Source organism: Elephas maximus, chromosome 23 (genome assembly GCF_024166365.1).
Source record: "Elephas maximus indicus isolate mEleMax1 chromosome 23, mEleMax1 primary haplotype, whole genome shotgun sequence".
Taxonomy (NCBI): domain Eukaryota; kingdom Metazoa; phylum Chordata; class Mammalia; order Proboscidea; family Elephantidae; genus Elephas; species Elephas maximus.
The window spans coordinates 18,609,034-18,628,678 of NC_064841.1; the positions used below are offsets into that span (position 1 = coordinate 18,609,034).

Genomic DNA, 19,645 nt, shown 5'->3' on the forward strand with positions numbered 1-19,645 from the left:
GCAGACGAAACCACGTGGTTCGAAGCATCATTGTAACTGGGTAATGATGACAGCTAGAGTGCGTTAGAAGGTTTGAAAAGTAAATTGGCATAGAGTTTTAGCCTCGTGGGTATACCGATACACGTTAGCTGGGCTTATGAGAAATGTTTTTGTGTTATAACTAACAACAAGGATATCTTTATAGACAGTCATTTTGGTGTCACCCTGAACAGTCTGCACCCCTGCTCCCCCCTAGTGATGCCACTGTCTCCAATTATACCAGTGGGCTGGGCGTACCAGCCACTTTTCTGTTGGCTTTTCATCTTCAAAAACCCTCAATCCACCCTACACTTGAGCAAATGTAAATTTTACTTGAGTAAAATCTTGTTCTTTGTTTTTTTTTCCTGGAGTATTAGTCTTCTTAGTCCCTCAACTAAGGGGGGAGCATGGGAAAAAGGGCGGCCTCAGAGGCCAGCAGACCTGGGGTGGCCCCAGCTTCCACTTTCTCTAGCTCTGCCCTTCAGTCTCCTTATCTCTGAAATAGGGATCTTGAAGCCATCTTGTTGGCTGACAACTGTATCTCTCATTTAAAATGAATAAATTGTCATCCTGGCTTTAATCAGGGCCTCTGGGAGCTTCATTAGGGGTGTGGCAGGAAGTCTGTTTTGCCTGCTGCTGGTCAGCTGACGTGAGAGTGTGAGGGCCCAGGAGTGCGGGACTCCAGGCTCTGCTCAGCTGGGATTCCAACCAAGCCAGAGAGCTGTGAGGGCTTCTATCCAGAGGCCACCCTGCCTCCTGAGTGACTCCCTAACACCAACGACCACTACTGTCACTATGAGTTTTAAGCTGCATAGGATGGTCGTGCAGACTAAACGGGAGGAGACCTTAGAGTTGTCAGGGGTCAAAACCAGCAGACTGTTGGCTTGTGTGTAGCCTGCATGGGTGTTTTGTTTGACCACACCATGTTTCCAACAGCTGTCAACTTTAAAAATTGTGATAGTTCACACAAAATCTAAATTTCTGGCTCTCTTGAAAAAAATCAGAAGATTCTACAGCCCAGAGCTCTGGTTCTCACGAAGCAATAAGCAGCTGGAGGTGAGAGGCAGCTGTTCCCTTCAACAGACAGTGTAGCCCTTGTAGTCAGCTCACCAGTGCAAGCTGGAATGTGGGTATTCAGCCTCCACATACTGTAGGTGGTCCATAAAGGATAGTTGTTATTACCATTGCTTATTACCTATTGGTAACCGAAGGCCGTGGCATTCAAGTCCAGGGACTCTAGCTTCTACTTGTCACTCTCTTCCCTTTGTGACTAGCTTGGGGCTGGGCACCAGCAGACATCATTTTGTACAACCCTAATACAGACTGAAGTATTCGTAATTAGAACCAACACTCAAAGCCCTAATTAGATACCACTGCCTATGCTAAGCATTTTTGCATATATTGTCTTATTTAATCCTGACAACAGCCCTGAGCTAGATTGTGCCACTTTTGCAGATGGGAAAACTAAGGCACAAAGAGATTAAATGATTTGCCTAACAAAGGACTTGAATAGACATTGCACCAAAAAAGATACATAAACAGCCAACAACATGAAAAGACACTCAGCATCATTAGTCATTGTTGTCATTAGTTGCTGTCGAGTTGATTCTGACTCATAGCGACCAGGGAGATGGAAACCAAAACCGCAATGAGCTACCACTTTACTCCCACTAGGATGACTAAGATAAAACAAACAAACACACGAAATAGAAAACAACAAATGTCAGTGAAGATGTGGAGAAATTGGAACACTTACCCATTGCTGGTGGGAATACAAAACGGCACAGACGCTGTGGAAAAGTTTGGCAGTTCCTCAAAAAATTAAACATAGAACTGGTGTATGACCTAGTAATTCCACTCGTAGGTATATACTCAAGAGATCTGAGAACAGCTGCACAGACACATAGTCACCAGTGCTCATGGCAGCACTATTCACAATAGTCATAAGGTATAAACAACCCAAGTGTTCATCAGCAGATGAATGGATAAACAAAATGTGGTAGATACACACAATGGAATATTACTTAGCCATGAAGAGAAATGACGTCGTAATACAGCCTACAACATGGATGAACCTTGAAAACATTATGCTGAGTGAAATAAGTCAATTACAAAAGGACAAATACTGTATGGCCTCACTTACATGAGATAACAAGAACAGGCAAATGCAGAGATGAGAATTTATTAGTGGTTACTAAGGATGAGAAAGGGAGGAAAAGGAGGAGTCGTTGTTTAGGAAGCAGCGAGTTTCTGTTTACCGCGATGGGAAATTTGGCAGTGATTATTGGCAAGGGTTGCACACGATTCACGTCATCGGTATCACTCAATTTTACGTGTGGAAAATGTTGACAAATGTTGTGTTATATATATTTTTACAACCATGAAATAAAATAATTTACTTCAGATCACTAAGCCAGGAAAGGAAAGTCAGAATTCAAACCCAGGACCCTGGACCCAGAGTCCTACTCTCAGGATCACCCCAAGTGCTGATGGGGGGCGGGGCCTCCCCTGCTTCTCGCCCCGCTCCCCTGACTCCCCAGTGGACCCCCAGCCTCTGCAAGCCCCTGTCCCACCACCAGGCACACTTACGGTCAAGGCCGTTGATGTAGCGCATGGTGACTTCGCAATGGCCCCAGACGGCACTCACCACCGGGTACAGCTTCTTGCCCTTGAGGCCCCGGAAGGCCACGCCCAGGTACTGGCCATCCACGACGAAGCTGAGCGTGCCCTCATCCATGTCCAGCACGACCAGCAGCGAGTCTGGCAGGGCGAAGGCTTCGTCGGGCCCCAGGAAGGCAGGGTAGGCCACACCGGGCCGGTTCTTGCCGTCATGGTAGAGGCGGCTGCGGCCCAGGTCCCAGCCCCACGACTCGGCGTCGCTGCCCACCAGTGCCGTGTAGCCCACCGAGTGCAGGGGTGCGCGAGCCGTGGCCACACCCACGACAGCGTGGGTGCCGCGCTGCCGCGCGGGCCAGTGGATCTGCCAGGCGTGCAGGCCGCGGGCGTGGCCCACCTTGCCGCGGATGCCGTCGGTGCTCTGGGCCACCGGGTGCCGGTGGAAGGTGAGCCGGTCGTCGTCCTTGACGAAGACATTGAGCGAGCGGTCCTCGGGGTTCCACGCGTGCCGCAGCTGCACAGCCAGCCCCGCCGCCGGCATGTCCAAGAGCTGGTCCAGGCGCGCCGGCTGCCCTGGCTCTGCCCCACGCAGCTCGCGCTTGGCCGGCCGCAGCGCTGGCTCGCGCACCTCCACCGACTTGAGGCTCCCCGAGAGCTTCTGGCCCATGGTTCGCTGGGGGAGGGGGCCGCTGCAGGCCACCGCTACCTTGTGGGAGCCTCCACTCCCCGCAGCCAGGGATGGGCCACCGGACTGCGAACCGGGCTTCCGGATTGTGTACCTCCACAGCCTCTACCAGGCTGGGGCAGGGGCGCAAGCTCCTGGAAGGAAGCAGAGGACACAGGTTATAGCAGCAGCAACTGTGGCCAACTACTCATTCATCCCTTTATGCCAATGGCCTCAGCTGAGCCCTTTACATGCATTAATAATAATAATTAATGTAATAATGTCTGGTGCTTGGAGCCCTGGTGGCGCGGTGGTTAAGAGCCTGGCCGCTAACCAAGAGGTTGGCAGTTCAGATCCACCAGCCACTCCTTGGAAACTCTATGGGATAGTCCTACTCTGTCCTATAGGGTCATCATGAGTCCGAATTGACTCTATAGCAACTTTTTTTTTTTTTTAGTCTGGTGCCTATCTAGCACTTGCCATATGGCCATATGCTAAAAACTGTTCTAAACAATTTACATTTGTGAGCTCATTTAATTCTGAGGACCTCCCTATAAGACATATACATTATCCCCATTTTGCAGATAAAGAAACTAAAAGAGCAGAGAACAGAAGTAATTAGCCAAAGTCCCACAGCTAGTAAGTGGCCAAGCCAAGATTCACACCAAGGCCATCTGATTTCAGAGCCCATGTTCTCCACTGAGTGCAAACATAGATGATCTTATTTAAGAGATAAGGGCTGAGCCCAGAGAAGTTAAGTAACTTGCCCAAGATCACAGAGCCTGGAAGAGAATACTAGTACATTTGACCCCAAGGCTCAAGCAGAGATTACTCATCAGGACCTTACTCCTGGGACAAGCTGCACGCCAAGGCCGGAGGAAAGGGGGGCGACAGAGCTGCTCAAAACTTGGAGAACACAGACATGTAGGGTGTGGCCCTTTGGCTCCCAGCCCTGACTGCCCTGGGAAGTTTGAATAGCATCCTAAAGTGCAGCCAGGCTTGAGAACCAAGACATGAGTGAGGCTTCAGCAAGGTCACCCAGGAACATGAATGTAAAGTGGCCCATCTGAGGATGGGGTGGGGGCTCCATCGAAGCGGGGGTATGGATGGAATAATGAAACCAGTGTTCAGCCAGACAGAGCTGCATCCAAATCCCACTCTCCACCTCTTAGCTGTGTGTCCATAGGAAGGCTCTTGACCCCTCTCAGATGCCAATTCCTCCTCTGTAAAATGAGAATGAAACACCTCCCTCATGGTGGTGTTTCATAATATGGAAAGGCAATAATATAAAGGGCCAGGCCTGGGCTTAGCCCCCTGGCTCGGGACTCAGCAGGCAGGTTTTCCTCTCTGGCTCTGTTCTCTGAGCATCCCCACTGACCCCAACCCTTTGGATGGTGGGTTCTTTCTTTGTGCTTATAAACAGCATAATGGTTGTGTACTCAACTGCTAGCCGAACAGTTCAAACCCACCCAGTGGTGCATCAGAAGACAAGCTTGGAGATCTGCCTCCAGAAGGTCACCAAACCTGTTGCTGTCAAGTTGATTCCAATTCATAGCAACCCTATAGGACAAAGCAGAACTGCCCCCATAGTGTTTCCAAGGCTATGATCTTTATGGAAGCAGACTGCCACATCTTCCTCCCACAGAGTGGCTGTTGGGTTTGAAGCACCAACCTCTTGATTAGCTGCTGAGTGCTTAACCACTGCACCACCAAGGTTCCCAAAAGGCCACAGTCATTGAAAATCCTATGGAGCAGTTCTACTGTCAACACATGGGAGCATTTACCCACTTAGAGTCTACCCTGAGATGGGGTCGTGGTTTTCAGAGATGAGGAATTTGGTCACCATCACTGGGAAATCATCCAGAACCCAGGGGCTTTGGACTGTTTGGTAGGTCCTGCATGTGCAGGTAGATGGGGAGGTGGGTCCTGCAGCCCATCCAGAGCAGAGGCATATGCCCTTCCCTCCCCTCCCTGGCCTGACAGCTGCTGGGCTCAGGACAACTACAACTGGCCACGATCTGCCACCCAAACAGTGGCACACCTCAGCTGAAGTTCAGGTGGGAGGGAAAGGAACCTGCTGGCACACAGCACAGATTGTTCGCAGCAGATTAATTTTTTCAACCCTCCAGTTTTATTTTCAACTCCTATTTTCTTTCCTTTTTCTACTGTCAGACCCCAGCTTCAATTCATGCCAACCCTATCTGGAGGACTCTGGCTAATATTTAAAGTGGAGGAATACCAGAACACATAGAAATTTTCAACAATAGACAGTTTTAAGATGGCAAAATAAAGCAACTCCTTTTTATATCTGAGAGCACCCAAAAAAGAGAAAGAGAAACAGAAATGCCAACTCCATCTTCAGCAAAACTAGAAGACATTTGTAACCTGAACCACAACTTCTAAGGAAAGGCTGCCAAAAACAAAAAAGGGCTGCCAAAAGCAGTGAAGATCAAATGAGGAGTGAGAAACACCAACAGAAGACAGGTGGCTATAGATCTTAGAGAAACCTGACAGAGGAGCCAGTAGCTGGATTTCCCTGAAGGAAAAATCAATGATTTCTTCTCAGGAACAATGGGAACAAGGTATGAAGTCTGGCAGTGGGAGCTGCCTTTGGCACTTTTTCTTGGGGGAAGGGGAGAGCAAGACTAACAGAGGAAACCACAGACCTGCCATCTTTAGAGGAAGCAGTGTGTTCATGAGGCGGAGTGGGAGAAGGGCTCTGAAACGAATAAGCCTCCTGCTACAGATCTCTGCTGACTGGGTAGGAGCAAAAGCTAAAAGACATTACTGCTGCCATCCCATGAACAAAGTTTACTGTGAACCAGAGAGCAACCCTGCTCTTCTAAAATACTTCCCTGGCACTTCCCCTACATGCATCTCGCCTGCAAAATGCTAATCCAGGAAGTTTCGCCTCTTTCACAAAGGAACCAGCACAGAACTTATACAAAGATGACATAGGAGGAATAAAGAAGGAAAAGAATAGGGAAAAATGTGACAAATTAACAAAACTAACCAGAAAAAAAAGCTGTCACAAAGCAAATAAAAAGTATGACCAAATTTTCCATTGTAAATTTTTTTTAAAAAAGAAATATAATAAAACAAATACCACTTTAAGCAAGAGATGCGAGTCTCAGGAGAATTAGCTGAAGAAGATAAAATATGAACTAGTAGAGGAAACAAGTGAAGGGGAAAAAAAGATCATTCAGAAATAAAGGCTTTATTGGAAGCAGCACAAAGAACAGATTCAGCTGAAAAGACATGGAGGACAGGACTAAGAAAAGCCAGCAAACCGAAAAATAAGTTAGAGAAAAAGTGATGAATACAGATGACAAAGGAGAGTTAATCTGCTTGTGATCATATCCCTGAGGAAAAGAGGCAAAAAGTGGAACAGTGAAAAATAAAAATAAAAAAAAGATGTTTTAATATAATTCAAGAAAACTGTATTGAGATAAAAGAAGGCTTGGATTTGCAGAAGGAGAGGTCAGACGCTGTCTCAGGAAAAGGATGCAGGGCAAAAACGTAGACACACGTCTCAGTAAATTTCGCAGATTTCTAGACACCAAAGCAAAAAGATCAAGTCCCCTATAATGAGAAAGGACAACAGATTGGCCTCAAACTTTTTCAGGACAGCATTTGATGGTGGCAGGCAGTAGATCAGTGCCTACACAGTCCTCAGGGAAGGCAAGGATGCCTGGAGAGTTTTATGTCCAGCTAAACTGTCATGTATGGATAAAGGCAACAAAGGAATATTTCTGAAGATGAAAGAACCTGGGGCCCACAGTTATAACAGTTCTTGAGGAAACCGCTAGAGAACATGCTGTAGCCAACTAGGAGATGATGGGGAAAACCACAGCAGAAGGACTGGCAGTGAGAAGTTAATCCATCTAACTATAGGCTAAAGACTAACATTAGTGTTACAAGAGAATGTAAACATTATAATTGTTAACAAGGTGGAAATGATAAAACAACCTGGGTAGTGATGGAGACAGAAAACCCAGGAGGTACTGTAAGCATGTGGATTTCCTCCTCTTTTACAGCCATAAATTGGAGGATATCATTTAAAGTTGATTTTAAAAAATGTGTTGTAGGTATAAACATTTCCAAAGGTATAATGATAAATGCTAGAACTAAGAAAAAAGATGAGGAGGAGGAGGGGAGAAGGTGGAAAGAGAGGAAGCAGTAGGAAGTATTTAATCCAAAAGGTCTCCATGGGACTGAGGACCAGTTGTATATGTAAGAAAAACGGACACCCTAGTAGTTTTAAAAAAAGCAACTTGCTTTATCTACTTGCCATAGAGCATTCCCAACCTTCACCCAGCCCTTGAACTTCAACCAGATTATAAAAATAAGCAAGAGAGCACACCTATATTCATTGCAGCATTATTCACAATAGTAAAAAGAAGGAAACAACCTAACTGCTCAACAATGGATGAATGGATAAATGAACAGAGATACATACATACAATGGAATACTGTGCAGCCATGAAGAATAATGGTGAATTCTCAAAGTACTTTATAACATGGATGAATCTGGAGGACATTATGGTGAGTGAAATAAGTCAAGCACAAAGGACAAATACTGTATGACCTCACTATTATAAAAAGACAAGAATAAGTATACATACAGAAAGCTACATTCTTTGGTGGCTACCAGTGATAGGAGGGAGAGGGAGGGCAAATCGCTTTCTAGATAGTAGACACTTGTTATTTTTGGTGATGGGAAAAGCAATAGTGAAGAAGGGTGAAGCCAGCAAAATCTCACCAAGGTAAAAGATGAAACTAAGAAGTACACAAGAATAAGGGACGATTTTGGTAAAAGCCACAAGATATACAATTTTGCAACAATAGTAATAACAACCAAAAAATAGGTGTGTGGTTACATAGGTAGATATGTATGCTTATACATGTAGAGGTAAGCACATATGAATATAAGGGTGTGCATGTGTAGGTGTTTCTTAGGCAAATGTATATACATGCTTGTGTGTGCTGCATATATTCATATATAAAATAAAACACATGGGGGCACAATTACAGATACTTCCTAGGCATAACCAAACACCTGGCAGGATTGGTTTACTTGGTTTGAGGACTTAGGACCATAGTTCCAGGGGGCAACTCAGTCAATTGGCATAACATAACTCCTAAAGATAATGTTCTACATTGTAGTTTGGTGAAAAGCGTCTGTGGTCTTAAAAGCTTGGGAGCGACCGTCTAAGATACAATAATTGGTCTCTACACGTCTGGACCAAAACAGAAAGAAGGAAGCCAAAGACTCAAAGAAGAAACTGGTTTATAGGATTAATAGTCTACATGAACCACGGCCTCACCTACCTTAAGACCAGAAGAACTAGACAGTGCCTGACTACCACTACCAACTGTTCTGTCCAGGGACAGGATAGCTGGTCCCAGACAGAGTGGGAGAAAAATGTAGAAAATTAAAACTCCTACAAAAGGCCAGACTTACTGGACTTGTAGAGACGAGAGAACTCCCAAGACTATTGTCCTGGGATACCCTTTAAACTTGGAACTCAAACCACTTCAAATGGTCACCTACCAGCCAAAAGTCAGAGAGGCTCGTAAAATAAATAACATTACCCGTCAGTACTGTGCTCCTCTAAATAATCATCCACATGAGACCTAATGGCCAACATTTACCCTAGACCAAAAATCAGAAGGCAAGGAGGGACAAGGAAACTAGATTAATGGAAAGAGAACAACCAGAATGGAAAAAATCAGAATGCTGGCACATTGTGAAACATGAAATCAATGTCACTGAATAATATGTATAGAAATTGTTAAATGAGCGCCTAATTTGCTGTGTAAACTTTCACCAAAATCACAATAAAATTTAAAAAAAGAAAGAAGCAAGATAATATGTGAGAGGTGTAAGTTCTGTAATAAGATTCAATAAATAGAACCAACACTTATCCAGGGCCACCTCCATAAGTCTGTGTGATTGTCCAGGGAGGCTTTGGAAACTGTCCCTTTTGTAATTCACAAAAAGGCACTTATGCTCCCATTCTAACAGATCAGAAAACTGAGGCTCAGTTTGGTCAGCGGGATCAGCATGACCAAAGTCAACAGGGCTAAAAGATGGCAGAGCTGGGTCCCATCCTGGGTAGCCTGAACCCAAAGACCCGCTGCTTCCATTCCCCTTTACTTTCTCCATAACTAACCTCAAATAGTTGTGCCAGATGACATGCCAACTGCTTTACATACACTCTGAGGTAGACATCATGTGCCCGTTTATACGGAAGAGGAAACCACCTCAGAGAAGTTCCATAGCGTGCCTGGGGTCATAATCAGGGCTGAGGTGGACCCCAGGGCACAACGCCTCCCACGCTTACATCTTCCCCCACTGCATAAACAGTGTCTTCCCCACTGCGCCAACTGCAACCAGCTCTGCATGACCCACAGAGGAAATTCCTAAGGGAAATGGCTTTATCCTTGTACACACCATGCCAACTCTGGAGTTGAAGTGACACCTTTAATGTGTTTGAAAGCCAAGCAGCGGCCCCTTTGGGAGACTCTTAACCAGTACTTGGCTGCAGCCCACGTGGGTCACCGAGAGCTGTAGTCTCGGGGCCCTGAGGCCTCTGCCTCCATTAGTGGCAGGCAGGGATCCTGAAGGCTGCTCTTACCAGGGGGTGGGACAAGGTGGTCATATAACAGATGGCCCTTTCCTGTTCCTTCTATACAGGGCCCAGAGCAGAGTGCTCACGTGCAGTAATGATGAACCATGGCAGCACAATAGGAGAAGGGCAGGAAGACCTGGGTTTGAATCCCTGCCTATGTATTTGGCACCAGGCAAAGACTTATCCGAAAAGCGCTGTTAATCATGTGTTAACCTTTCCAGTCTCTCCAAGGATCAGGGTAAATGTCTGTAAAGTGCCCGGCACAGCACAGGGTACCCAGGAGGTACCCAGTAAATGGTGAGTGTCCCTTTAAATCGTGCATGGCCTCAGACACTGCGCCTTCACCCCCAGGAATACATCCTATGAAACCACCACAGCCATGCACTAGGATTCAGCCACAGAAGCCAAGGGCAGAGTGGTTTACAGTCTTGAAGAATCAGGATCAATGGAAATGCCCAACACAAAAGGACTATGCCTTATTCACCTAGGTCCCCAACTTCTGGACCAGATCCTGGCCTAAAATAAGGGCTTTACTCAGTTCTTACCTCCCCTGCTCCCACTCAGACTCATTGCCTCCCCAGTCCCAGAGCTGTTCCGGTGCCTACAATTCTAGAACGTAACCGAATAAGTATATGAATGAATGAGTGGTTAAGTGACTTGTTAGTCCCATGGAGCCTGTTAGGGGTGATGGTCAAGATCAGAATCAACAGACAGAATTACCAACCGAAGACAAGGCTAAAGCCAGGGCTGGGAGACAGAGAGTTAATAAATCCAGAGTGGTAGTGCCTAAAGTGGGGTCATAGGTCGGCCTTCACGACTTTGTGGAGAGGATGCACTGGGCCTCAGGGAGATCTCACTTTCTGCTCCTTTTAGAGGATTTGAGTGACAAGACTGGACTCAGGAGATGAGGACAAAGAGGATAGCTCTCTCAATAGCATGGTCACTGCCTCGGAGCAGCTGACATTTGCCTGTATCCAATTTGTCCCTTTGCTAGATACTGCCTTGCACTCTTCCCAGTTTCCTGTCCTCATTTATTCATTCAACAAACACTTCATGTGCCAGGCACTATGCTGCTGAGAGCTAGGACCCAGCAGTGGCCAAGTTACACGCAGCTCCTGGCTCTCTCTCCATTCAGCGGGAGTGGACCCTTGTCACATCTCTTCTCTTCTGGTCTCCACCACTGCACATGGCACTGGACCAGGCACACAAGAGAGACAACAAAATCTAACTTCCCAGTAGGAATGACATTATCTTTCAACCCAGTGAGCAGCAGGCATACTGAATAATGCTGAAGGGGGCCACCATCGCATTCCCCCCAAACCAAACTTAATTTCTTAGGCCATGCTTGGATGGCGATGCTTAATTACATTATCCAGAAGGATATGTGCCAGGGCTTTAATCATGGCTGAGCAAGAAAACAAAAACACAAATTGCAGATTGCCCTTCCCAGGACCCTGCAGGGTGTTGCTAACTGATGAGGAAATGAGGGACCCTGAAGTGTTGTGCCACACTGCCTAAGGAGTGAAATATGGCCTTCGGGAGCCCAGGGCCTGAGATCACAGCCTCAGGGGCTGGGCTGCTTGGGCCCTCCCATGGAAGCACAGGGTCTACAAGGGGACCTGACGCTGTAGAAACTGATAAGATGCCTTCCCTTCAGTGTGGCCCCTGGCTTGGACTTGCTGAGGCAGAGAATAAACTCCGTTTAACCAGCAGTAAAGGTGTCCCCCTGAGGGCCTGGGGCTGCAGGAAACGTATAAGACTTAGTCAGATAACTTCGCTCTGAGGAGAGCCAGCACCAAAGGGGTCAGACCCCGTGACAAGTCTGAAAAATGACAAAGACTGTAAAAGGAAATGTCATTTGATACCCCTAGGATTCCTTTAATAGAATGGATTTTACTTTCAACTATATACTACCAAAAAACCAAACCCGTTGCTGTCGAGTCAATTCCAACGCATAGCGACCCTACAGGACAGAGTAGAACTGCCCCATAGAGTTTCCGAGGAGCGCCCGGTGGATCCGGACCGCCAAACCTTTGGTTAGCAGCTGTAGCTCTTAACCACTGTGCTACCAGGGTTTCCATATATATAATACTACAGGCCTTGTAAAAATGCGAAACTGATCTAATCATGCCCTCTGCTTACATCCTCCATGGGTTCCCCCGGCTCTCAGGATACAGCTCAGACTCTTAAGCTTTAGCTCCCAGGATGTCTCGCGATGCCTCCCTGGCCCCATCTTCTTCCGCAAACCCCTTCGCTCCATCCCCACCTGTTCGCAGGTCCCTGTGGGCCCATGTAGGCTCACACACCCATGTCCTGACAGGCACCCTCTACCCTCCCACAGGTATGTAATTCCACTCAGCTGTGTGTCGCCCCTGGAGCTCCCACACTGCCCTGTGCTCTGTACTTGTCCACCCCACAGCACTTTTCACAAGAGCCAGGTTTCCTTAGCTGCTGCCCTCTCGCAATACTGGGGGACAACTTGAGAGCAGGGGCTGAGCCAGAGAAGGCGATGGGCGAACATTTACCAAATACAGAAGCATGAACAAATGAATGAGAGCAGCATGCTGCCTTGAAGAGAACCTTCACCTCGGAATGGCCTGAGAATGCAGAGCTCAGCGAGCCCAGGCAAGTCATTTAACATATTCGTTCCTCAGTTTTCATCTCTGTACAGTGGAGCAAACAACAGCTGCCTTTACTTAAGGGACAGTGAGCGTACGTTAATGGCGGAGGAATGACTCCGAAAAGGAGGGTGAGAATGGTTGCATAACTCGAAGAATGTAATCAATGTCACTGAAATGTACGCGTAGAAACTGTTGACTTGATATATGTTCTGCTGTGTGTATTCTCAATGACAACAAAAATAAATATATAAAATAAATTGTATATAAAACTAAACCAAACCCCTTGCTATCGAGTGGATTCCGACTCATAGTGACCCTATAGGACAGAGCAGAACTGCCCCAGAGAGTTTCCAAGGAGTGCCTGGTGGATATGAACTGCCAACCTTTTGCTTAGCAACCGTAGCACTTAACCACTAGGCCACCAAGGTTTCCATATATATATAATATATATATAATATATAACAGCTGTCTTTCCCTGATTTGACCCGGGTGTTTATAAGATTTCTTTGGTACAAATGTTAAGTACAGAGGCTGTTTTATTAAAAGATGCTTGTTCGGAATGGACATGGCAACAGCAAATGTACTTAAAAACGCCCAAGATTTTCTTCACAGAAGTCTGTTAGCTTTCCCCTCCTCCACACATGCATATGTAGCTTACAACTGGCTGGGCAAGCCCTTTCTTCTGGTAGAGCTCACAGAGAGCCATCTGTCCAGACCCAGGAGGAACGGTCTCGCCTGTCTTCCCGAAGTGGGAATCCCCGAGCCTCTCCTAGTGGAGTTTCCATGGGAATCCTCCCACGCGTGACTGAGCCAGGGGCCTCCAAGGCTGCCAGCCAGCAAGGAGAGCAGGGAACGGGATAACGGACGAAGGAGGTTCGCCTGGGTGGTGACCAGGCCAGCATGTTCTGCAAGGTCATTTGAAAGAGACACACCTCTGAGCCAAAGAGGCCCTGAACCCACATGCAGCCCTGGCAGGCCCCGTCACAGCTGCAGCTGCCCCTGTGAACAGATGGCTCTCGAGGGCGGCCCCAGGCACATGGGACTTGTTCTGCTGGGCAGCTGGCTTCTGTGGGGCCCAGCATGGTCCAGGGTGGCGCAGGGCATGAGGGGAGAGGGTGGCAGAAGGAGCCATATAATGAAACCCTTTGGGGAAAATTTCTATGAAGAAAATAATAATCTTTGTTTCTAGTTCCTCATTGATCTCTCAAGCTGAACTTTGCCCACTTGGCATTACTGGCTGAAAATGTAGGATGCCTGAAAGAAAAGCAAAACTATCGATGCCTCAGACTCAATCTAGGAGATCATAATAGGAACCTGCTTAGGTCTCTAAGAGCCCCTGTGTTAAGCCTGAGATGTCTCTGGGAGGGTTTTAGAGATACCAGGGGGAGATGAGAGAGGAGGAGAGGAAGAGGGGTGTTGAAGAAGACAGGAGAAAGGAAGACCCAAAGAGAGGAGAAGGGGGGACCAGGTGGGAGGGAATGGCTCAGGCCTCTTGCATATCTCACGGAATGTGGCTAACAGGTGGGCTGTTTCAGCCCCCTCATTTTCAAAGAAGCAGTGCTCTGGGCTCACCCTAATGGCATTTCACATGACTGAAAGCCAGGTGGGGGTCTTGGAAGCTACCGATGCTGCCCTGGGCCTCTTACTCTGACAACACCAGCACATGGAGGCGCAGAGCGCACCCCGCCAGCTCCCTGCCACCTCTGGGTACAGGGCCCACGGTCCCTGGCCCATAAACAGGCATCCCCAAGGTCACGTCTTCAGTTTCTGCTCCTTCCTCTCCATGCGTCTTTTCTTATGACTTGCATTTCCAGCCCTCTGCAGACACCTCCCAGGCTGGTCTCCAGCCCTGCCCTCTCTGCTCAGCACCAGACCCTTCCACCCAGGAGCCTCTGACCACCCCAGACAGGATGCTCCTTCAAAACGACCTTGTAAAGTCAGCTGGCCTCTCTCCACCATAAGCAAAAGCTTTCCAGGATGCTCTTGGGCCCCCAACCATGGACATGCCACCCTCTCTGCCCTGCTGAACACCTGGGGGCCCCCTGGCACCTCAGAATCCACATGTATAGGGTGAACTCAGCCTCTCCTCTCTCCCACATACCAGGTTGCTCTCTTGACGTTCCCGCTTCTGCCTTGGATCCTCCTGTTTCTTGTCTCCCTCACTCAACGCCTTCAGTATTCCCTTAGTTTAGGCCTTGCCTGAATCACTACAGCGGTCTCCTAATAGGTTCCCAGCCTCCAGTTTTAGCCTTCCAATCCACCCTCCACACTGCCCAGGGGTAACGGGACCAAGTTGTCCAACTACCTACTCATTTAAACCCTCTGGGGGGACCCCATTAACTTCCAGAGAAAGGTTTTATGCCCCTTAGCTTCGCATACAAGGGCTTCTACACCTGCGCTTGCTTATTTCTCCCACCCAGGCAACCTAGTAAACTCCGTCCCTTCAGGCTCCAGCAAGGCCCACCTTGGACCAGTTATACCAAACTCTCCTGTTCACACCTCGGTGTCCTGGGAGCCTTCCCACCTCTCCTTGCCTGGCTGACACTCCCTCACTGTCCCCCAGCAGAGCCGGGAACTGCTCCGTGGCAGCTATGTGAATGTGCGATGGTGATGGTTCACTGGTAGAAAGCGCACCTTCCATGAGGGTGACCCAGATCCCATTCCCAACCAATGCACCTCCTGTGTAGACACCACCCACCTATCTTTCAGTGGAGGCTTGTGTGTTGCTCGGATGCTGAACGGGCTTTAGCAGAGCTTCCAGACTAAGACAGACTAGGAAGAAAGGCCTGGCGATTTACTTCCAAAAATTAGCCTTTGAAAGCCCTATGGATCACAACTGTCCAAACTCAAACTAATAACAGGGTTGCATGGACAGGCAGTGTTTTGATCCGTTGTGTGTGGAGCTGCCATGAATTGGGGTCAACTTCGTGCAGCTAACAACGGTGGGTTAAAATAGGTCTTAGATGAGAATTAAATTCTAAAGCCAATGTGTAAAACAAAAATCACCTGTAATCAATACTGTCCTGGCAAGTCCTTTCGATGGTCCGTGAAGTTCCTAATACCTCATTTTTTTCCTGTAGCCTCAGAACAGATCCTTAGTTCTTGAGATGAGCAGCTGCAGATAAACTACTTGGCTTATTTAGGGACTATGTTTTGTTTTTTAATATGTTGCTGGTTTATTTTTTTTTTTACTTGTTGATCTTCTGCCAAACATGAAAAAGGTCACATAAGTTCACATAAGACCAGTGTACACATTTTTTTTTTTTTTTAATGACTGTAAGGCAGAGACTTCTGGCAACCTCTTTCCAGGTCCCACTGTTCCTGATTTCCCAAGTCAAGTGGCCTGTTCTAGCTGGGGGGCTGCCTGAGGAAGGGGAGTTCTTAGAGCCCCTTTGTCCCTGTACCAACAAAGAAGGGACCTTTCGAGGTCCTGGCTATGTGACAAGAGGCCAGGCTGCACATGGAACGTTAAATAACTCGGGTAAACTACGCTGCATGGAGTCTTCTCCAAGCGGGCAGGAACTCTGCACTGGCTACAGACTTGGCCACTCCCCCGCCCCAAACAAACAAACAAACAAATCCATCCGTTAAGTTGATTCCAACTCATAGCAATCCTATAGGACAATGTAGAGCTGGCCCATATCGTTTCCAAGGAACTGCTAGCGGATTCTAACTGCTGACCTTTTGGTTGGCAGCTGAGCTCTTAACCACTCTGGCCACTTCCCCAGAGGGGAAAAAAAGGCCCCTAAAGGCAGGACTGTCTAAAGGATATGAATAAGACAGTCAGAAGAAAAGCCAGAGGGAAAGTGCTCCATTCAGGGGAAGCAGCAAGTGAAATAGCACTTGAAGTGTTGGGACAAAAGCAAGAAGGCCAGAGGCAGGAGCATGATGAGAGAGAATGGTGAGAAACAGGGTGAAGGGTAGAGTAACCAGATCTGGGGGGCTTTGGAGAGGGTGGAATGTTTAGATTTTACCCCATGTCAGCCATAAGAGGGTTCTGAGCTAGGGAGAGACTGATCTGTTTATATTAAAAAACAAACAAACAAAAAAACTCTGTGGTGGAGTAGTTTCCAACTCATAGCAACCCTGTAGGACAGAGTAGAACTGCCGAAAGGGTTTCCAAGGTTGTAAATATTTACGGAAGCAGATTGCCACATCTTTCTCCCCCGGAACAGCTGGTGGGTTCAAACCCCCGACCTTTTGGTTAGCATATTTTTAAAAGATGCCTTTGATTACTATTTAATCTCATAGATGAAAAATTTTATCTTATTGTAGTTTGAACTTGCATTTTCTTATTAAGTGAGACATGTCATGTATTTAAATGTCATTTCTATTTCCTTTTCTGGTGTGTGAACTATTTAGTCTTCATCCACTTTTGGTCTTTTGCTTGTTGACTTGAGGAAACTTTTACATGTGAAGGAGATGAGCCCTTTGTGGTATGAATAGCAGTTCTTTCCCCTGCTTCTCATATGTCTTTTGACTGTTTATGGTGATTTCTTTTCCCTGCAGATTGTATTTTTATATAGTTGAATCAGGCTTTAAAATTAAATAAAAATACAAACTGGAGAAACGTAAATAGAGAGGAATGACCAGGAAGTTAGATTTTGTCTGTTTGCCAAATGTGGCTTAAATTTTTATTACCATTCTTAAGGAAATTAAAAAAAAAATAAAATCGACCTGAGGGTATGTGTCTCAGAGGAATATGGCCTGTGTAGGCATGTTTATATTATGCTTCTGACATTTTGTCTTCCTGAAATCTACATTGATTAGCAATGCTTAGAAAATGATGGTTTTCTTTGGGAAAGGGTGATGGGGGAGCCCCATAGGCCTGAGTGACAGAAGCTGCAGGATTTGGTTGGAGGACAGAGGTGCCAAGGTGGGGAAGCAGAGACAGAGAGGTGGTGCGAGGCAGAGAGAGACCAAGAGCGATCTAGTGCTCGGACCCGCTCCTACAGCGCCGTAGCCGGGAAGAGGCTCGGTAAATCCTGGATTCTCTTTTTAATAGCGTTTCCCCAGAGGTTTAGGCTTAACGTTTCACGTCTTCCAGATTTAGGCTCCTCAAACTGGGCGGGGGGAGGGGCGGGGAGGAATAAGGAACAGGGGATAGAAGCGCGAAGGGGACAGAATTCCTGAGAAGAGAGAACTCCTATCTACATCTCCCCCCCAACCCTGCGCGGAACGGGTGGGGTGCAGATTAGGAAACTGAGCTTGAAGAGGTTAGACAATTTGCCCAAGGTCACACCGCGTGCTGGTGGTGGAGGTGGAATTCGAATGCAAGCCTGACTCTAGAGCTTAGAGATCTCCACGTCCTGAAAACAGCGGTACATAAGGGTCCTCTCTTTCCTGTGCGCAACAGCCGACGCTCAGCTGTCCAGGCGGCAGGAGCAGCCACTCCCCCAGCTTCTCCCGCCAGTGGGAGGTCCCCGGCTTGGCGTCCCCTCCTGGCTTGGAGCCCGAGGCGCGTCCTGCGCGCTCCGGGCGGACACATTTGCCCCGCTCCAGGCTCTGGCCTCCTTCCTACCTCTCTGCTCGCCTGTCTCGGTCTCCCGTAGCCCCGACCCTCCCCTTTCCTGAGCATCACCAAGTTTGTCTGCAAGCAAGGCCAGTAACTGGCCCCAGGCAGTGCTCGGGCCGGGCAACCAGTCTCACTTCCCCGGTATCAAGAATAAACTGTAAAATCAGCCACCGCTTAACCAACGCCTACTGCGTGCCAGGCGCTTTACTTCCGCCTCTCCAAATTTTGTCAACGAACAGACCCTCAGGAATTACTGTCCCCATTACATAGACGAAGGAGCTGCTGCAGCTCTAAGGAGTTGGATACAAGCTTGGGCTCACTCAGCTAATGATACTACTAGCTAACATTTGATGGAGAGCTTCCGAAGTGCTAGTCTACGCACGTTACAAGCACCATCTCATAGACCCTCCCACCACCATTATAAAACCAGTACCACTATCATCCCCTTCCTAAGGATAGGGAAACCGAGGTTTGGCGCCTTGCCCAAGGTCACCTAGCCAGTGAATGACTGATCTTGGACCCAAACCCAAGCTAGGGGACACAGGCGGCAGCTTTCTGTGCTGCCTCCACTACGCAGAGGAGCAGCGGGCTTCGAACCCAACGCATCAAGAGCCTGCCTCAAGGCTGCGCGCGGAACAGCCAGCTCCGACTGCCACAACCCGCAGCGAGGAATTCCCGGGAACTGGGACAGGACCGATGCCAGGAGCGCCGGATGTAGCCAGTGTTGGCCGGCAAGAGGTCTGCGCGGCTAGATGTCAGCTCCCACCCGCCTCCCGCCTCGGGACGCCCCTCAGTAGGAGCTGGAGAGTACTCACCATAAAAGAGAGAGCGAGCTCCTGCCCGGGAGGAATCCCCAGCCCAGGCGGATCGCGGACTCGCGGTAGAGGCGTCTGCAGCCGTTGCCCGCTCAGGGGCGCCCGAGCGACCCCGCAGATGCCGGCTCCCTCCCCAGGGCCAGGGGCGAGTCCTCACCGTAGGCGCCCGACAGCAGCGGCAGCTCTGCCCGGCAGGGTGGCCTGGAGTTGTTGCGCTCTTGGCGAAGTTGGGGCTCGCGCGCGGCGTGAGGGCACAGGGGATCGAGCCAGGAGTGGAGAAGTGCCTTCCAGCGCCGATTCTGAGGACGCGCGGAGGCCCGCGCGCGCTCTGCCGCTGGGGAGCTCCGCGCCCCGCCGGGAGGGCGGCGAGTCCCGTGGTCAGAGCGCACGGGCCGCACCTCTGCCTTGGGGCCCCGGCGAGCTCAGTGTCTTCCCCAGCGCCCTGGGCGCTTGCAGCGGTGACTGGAGCTGGAGCCCGGGCCGGGACTGCGGCGCGCTCATCGCCCTCCCCAGGGACTGGGAGCCTTTGTGCGCGGGGCGCGCCGGCCGCCGCGGCCAGCCCTGGATGCTGCAGCCGCCGCCGACGCCTCCCCCTCCTCCTCCGCCACCGCCCGCTCCCCGCCTTCCCGGCCGGCCGGGAGGCTGCAGCTGAAAGCCGATCCGGCTGAGCTCATCCCTGAAGGCCACTAATCCAATAGCCTCGGAAGGCGCGGCCGCCGGGAACGCCCCTTCCCCCACCATCCCGCGCCCCGGCCCGTCCC

The 19,645-nt window shown here is 48.9% G+C and overlaps 1 protein-coding gene across 1 annotated transcript in view; it reads right to left on the minus strand.

Annotated features, from left to right (window-relative positions):
- SPSB4 (splA/ryanodine receptor domain and SOCS box containing 4) overlaps nt 1-18,906 on the minus strand; it is a 97,924-nt gene extending 79,018 nt beyond the window's left edge. Inside the window, exons 1-2 of the mRNA XM_049867209.1 lie at nt 18,885-18,906; nt 2,608-3,453 (exon numbers count right to left, since the gene is read on the minus strand). Coding sequence (XP_049723166.1) covers nt 2,608-3,301 — 694 coding nt within the window. The 5' untranslated portion in view covers nt 3,302-3,453; nt 18,885-18,906. The remainder of the gene's footprint in view (nt 1-2,607; nt 3,454-18,884) is intronic.
- Between the last annotated feature and the right edge of the window lie 739 nt (nt 18,907-19,645).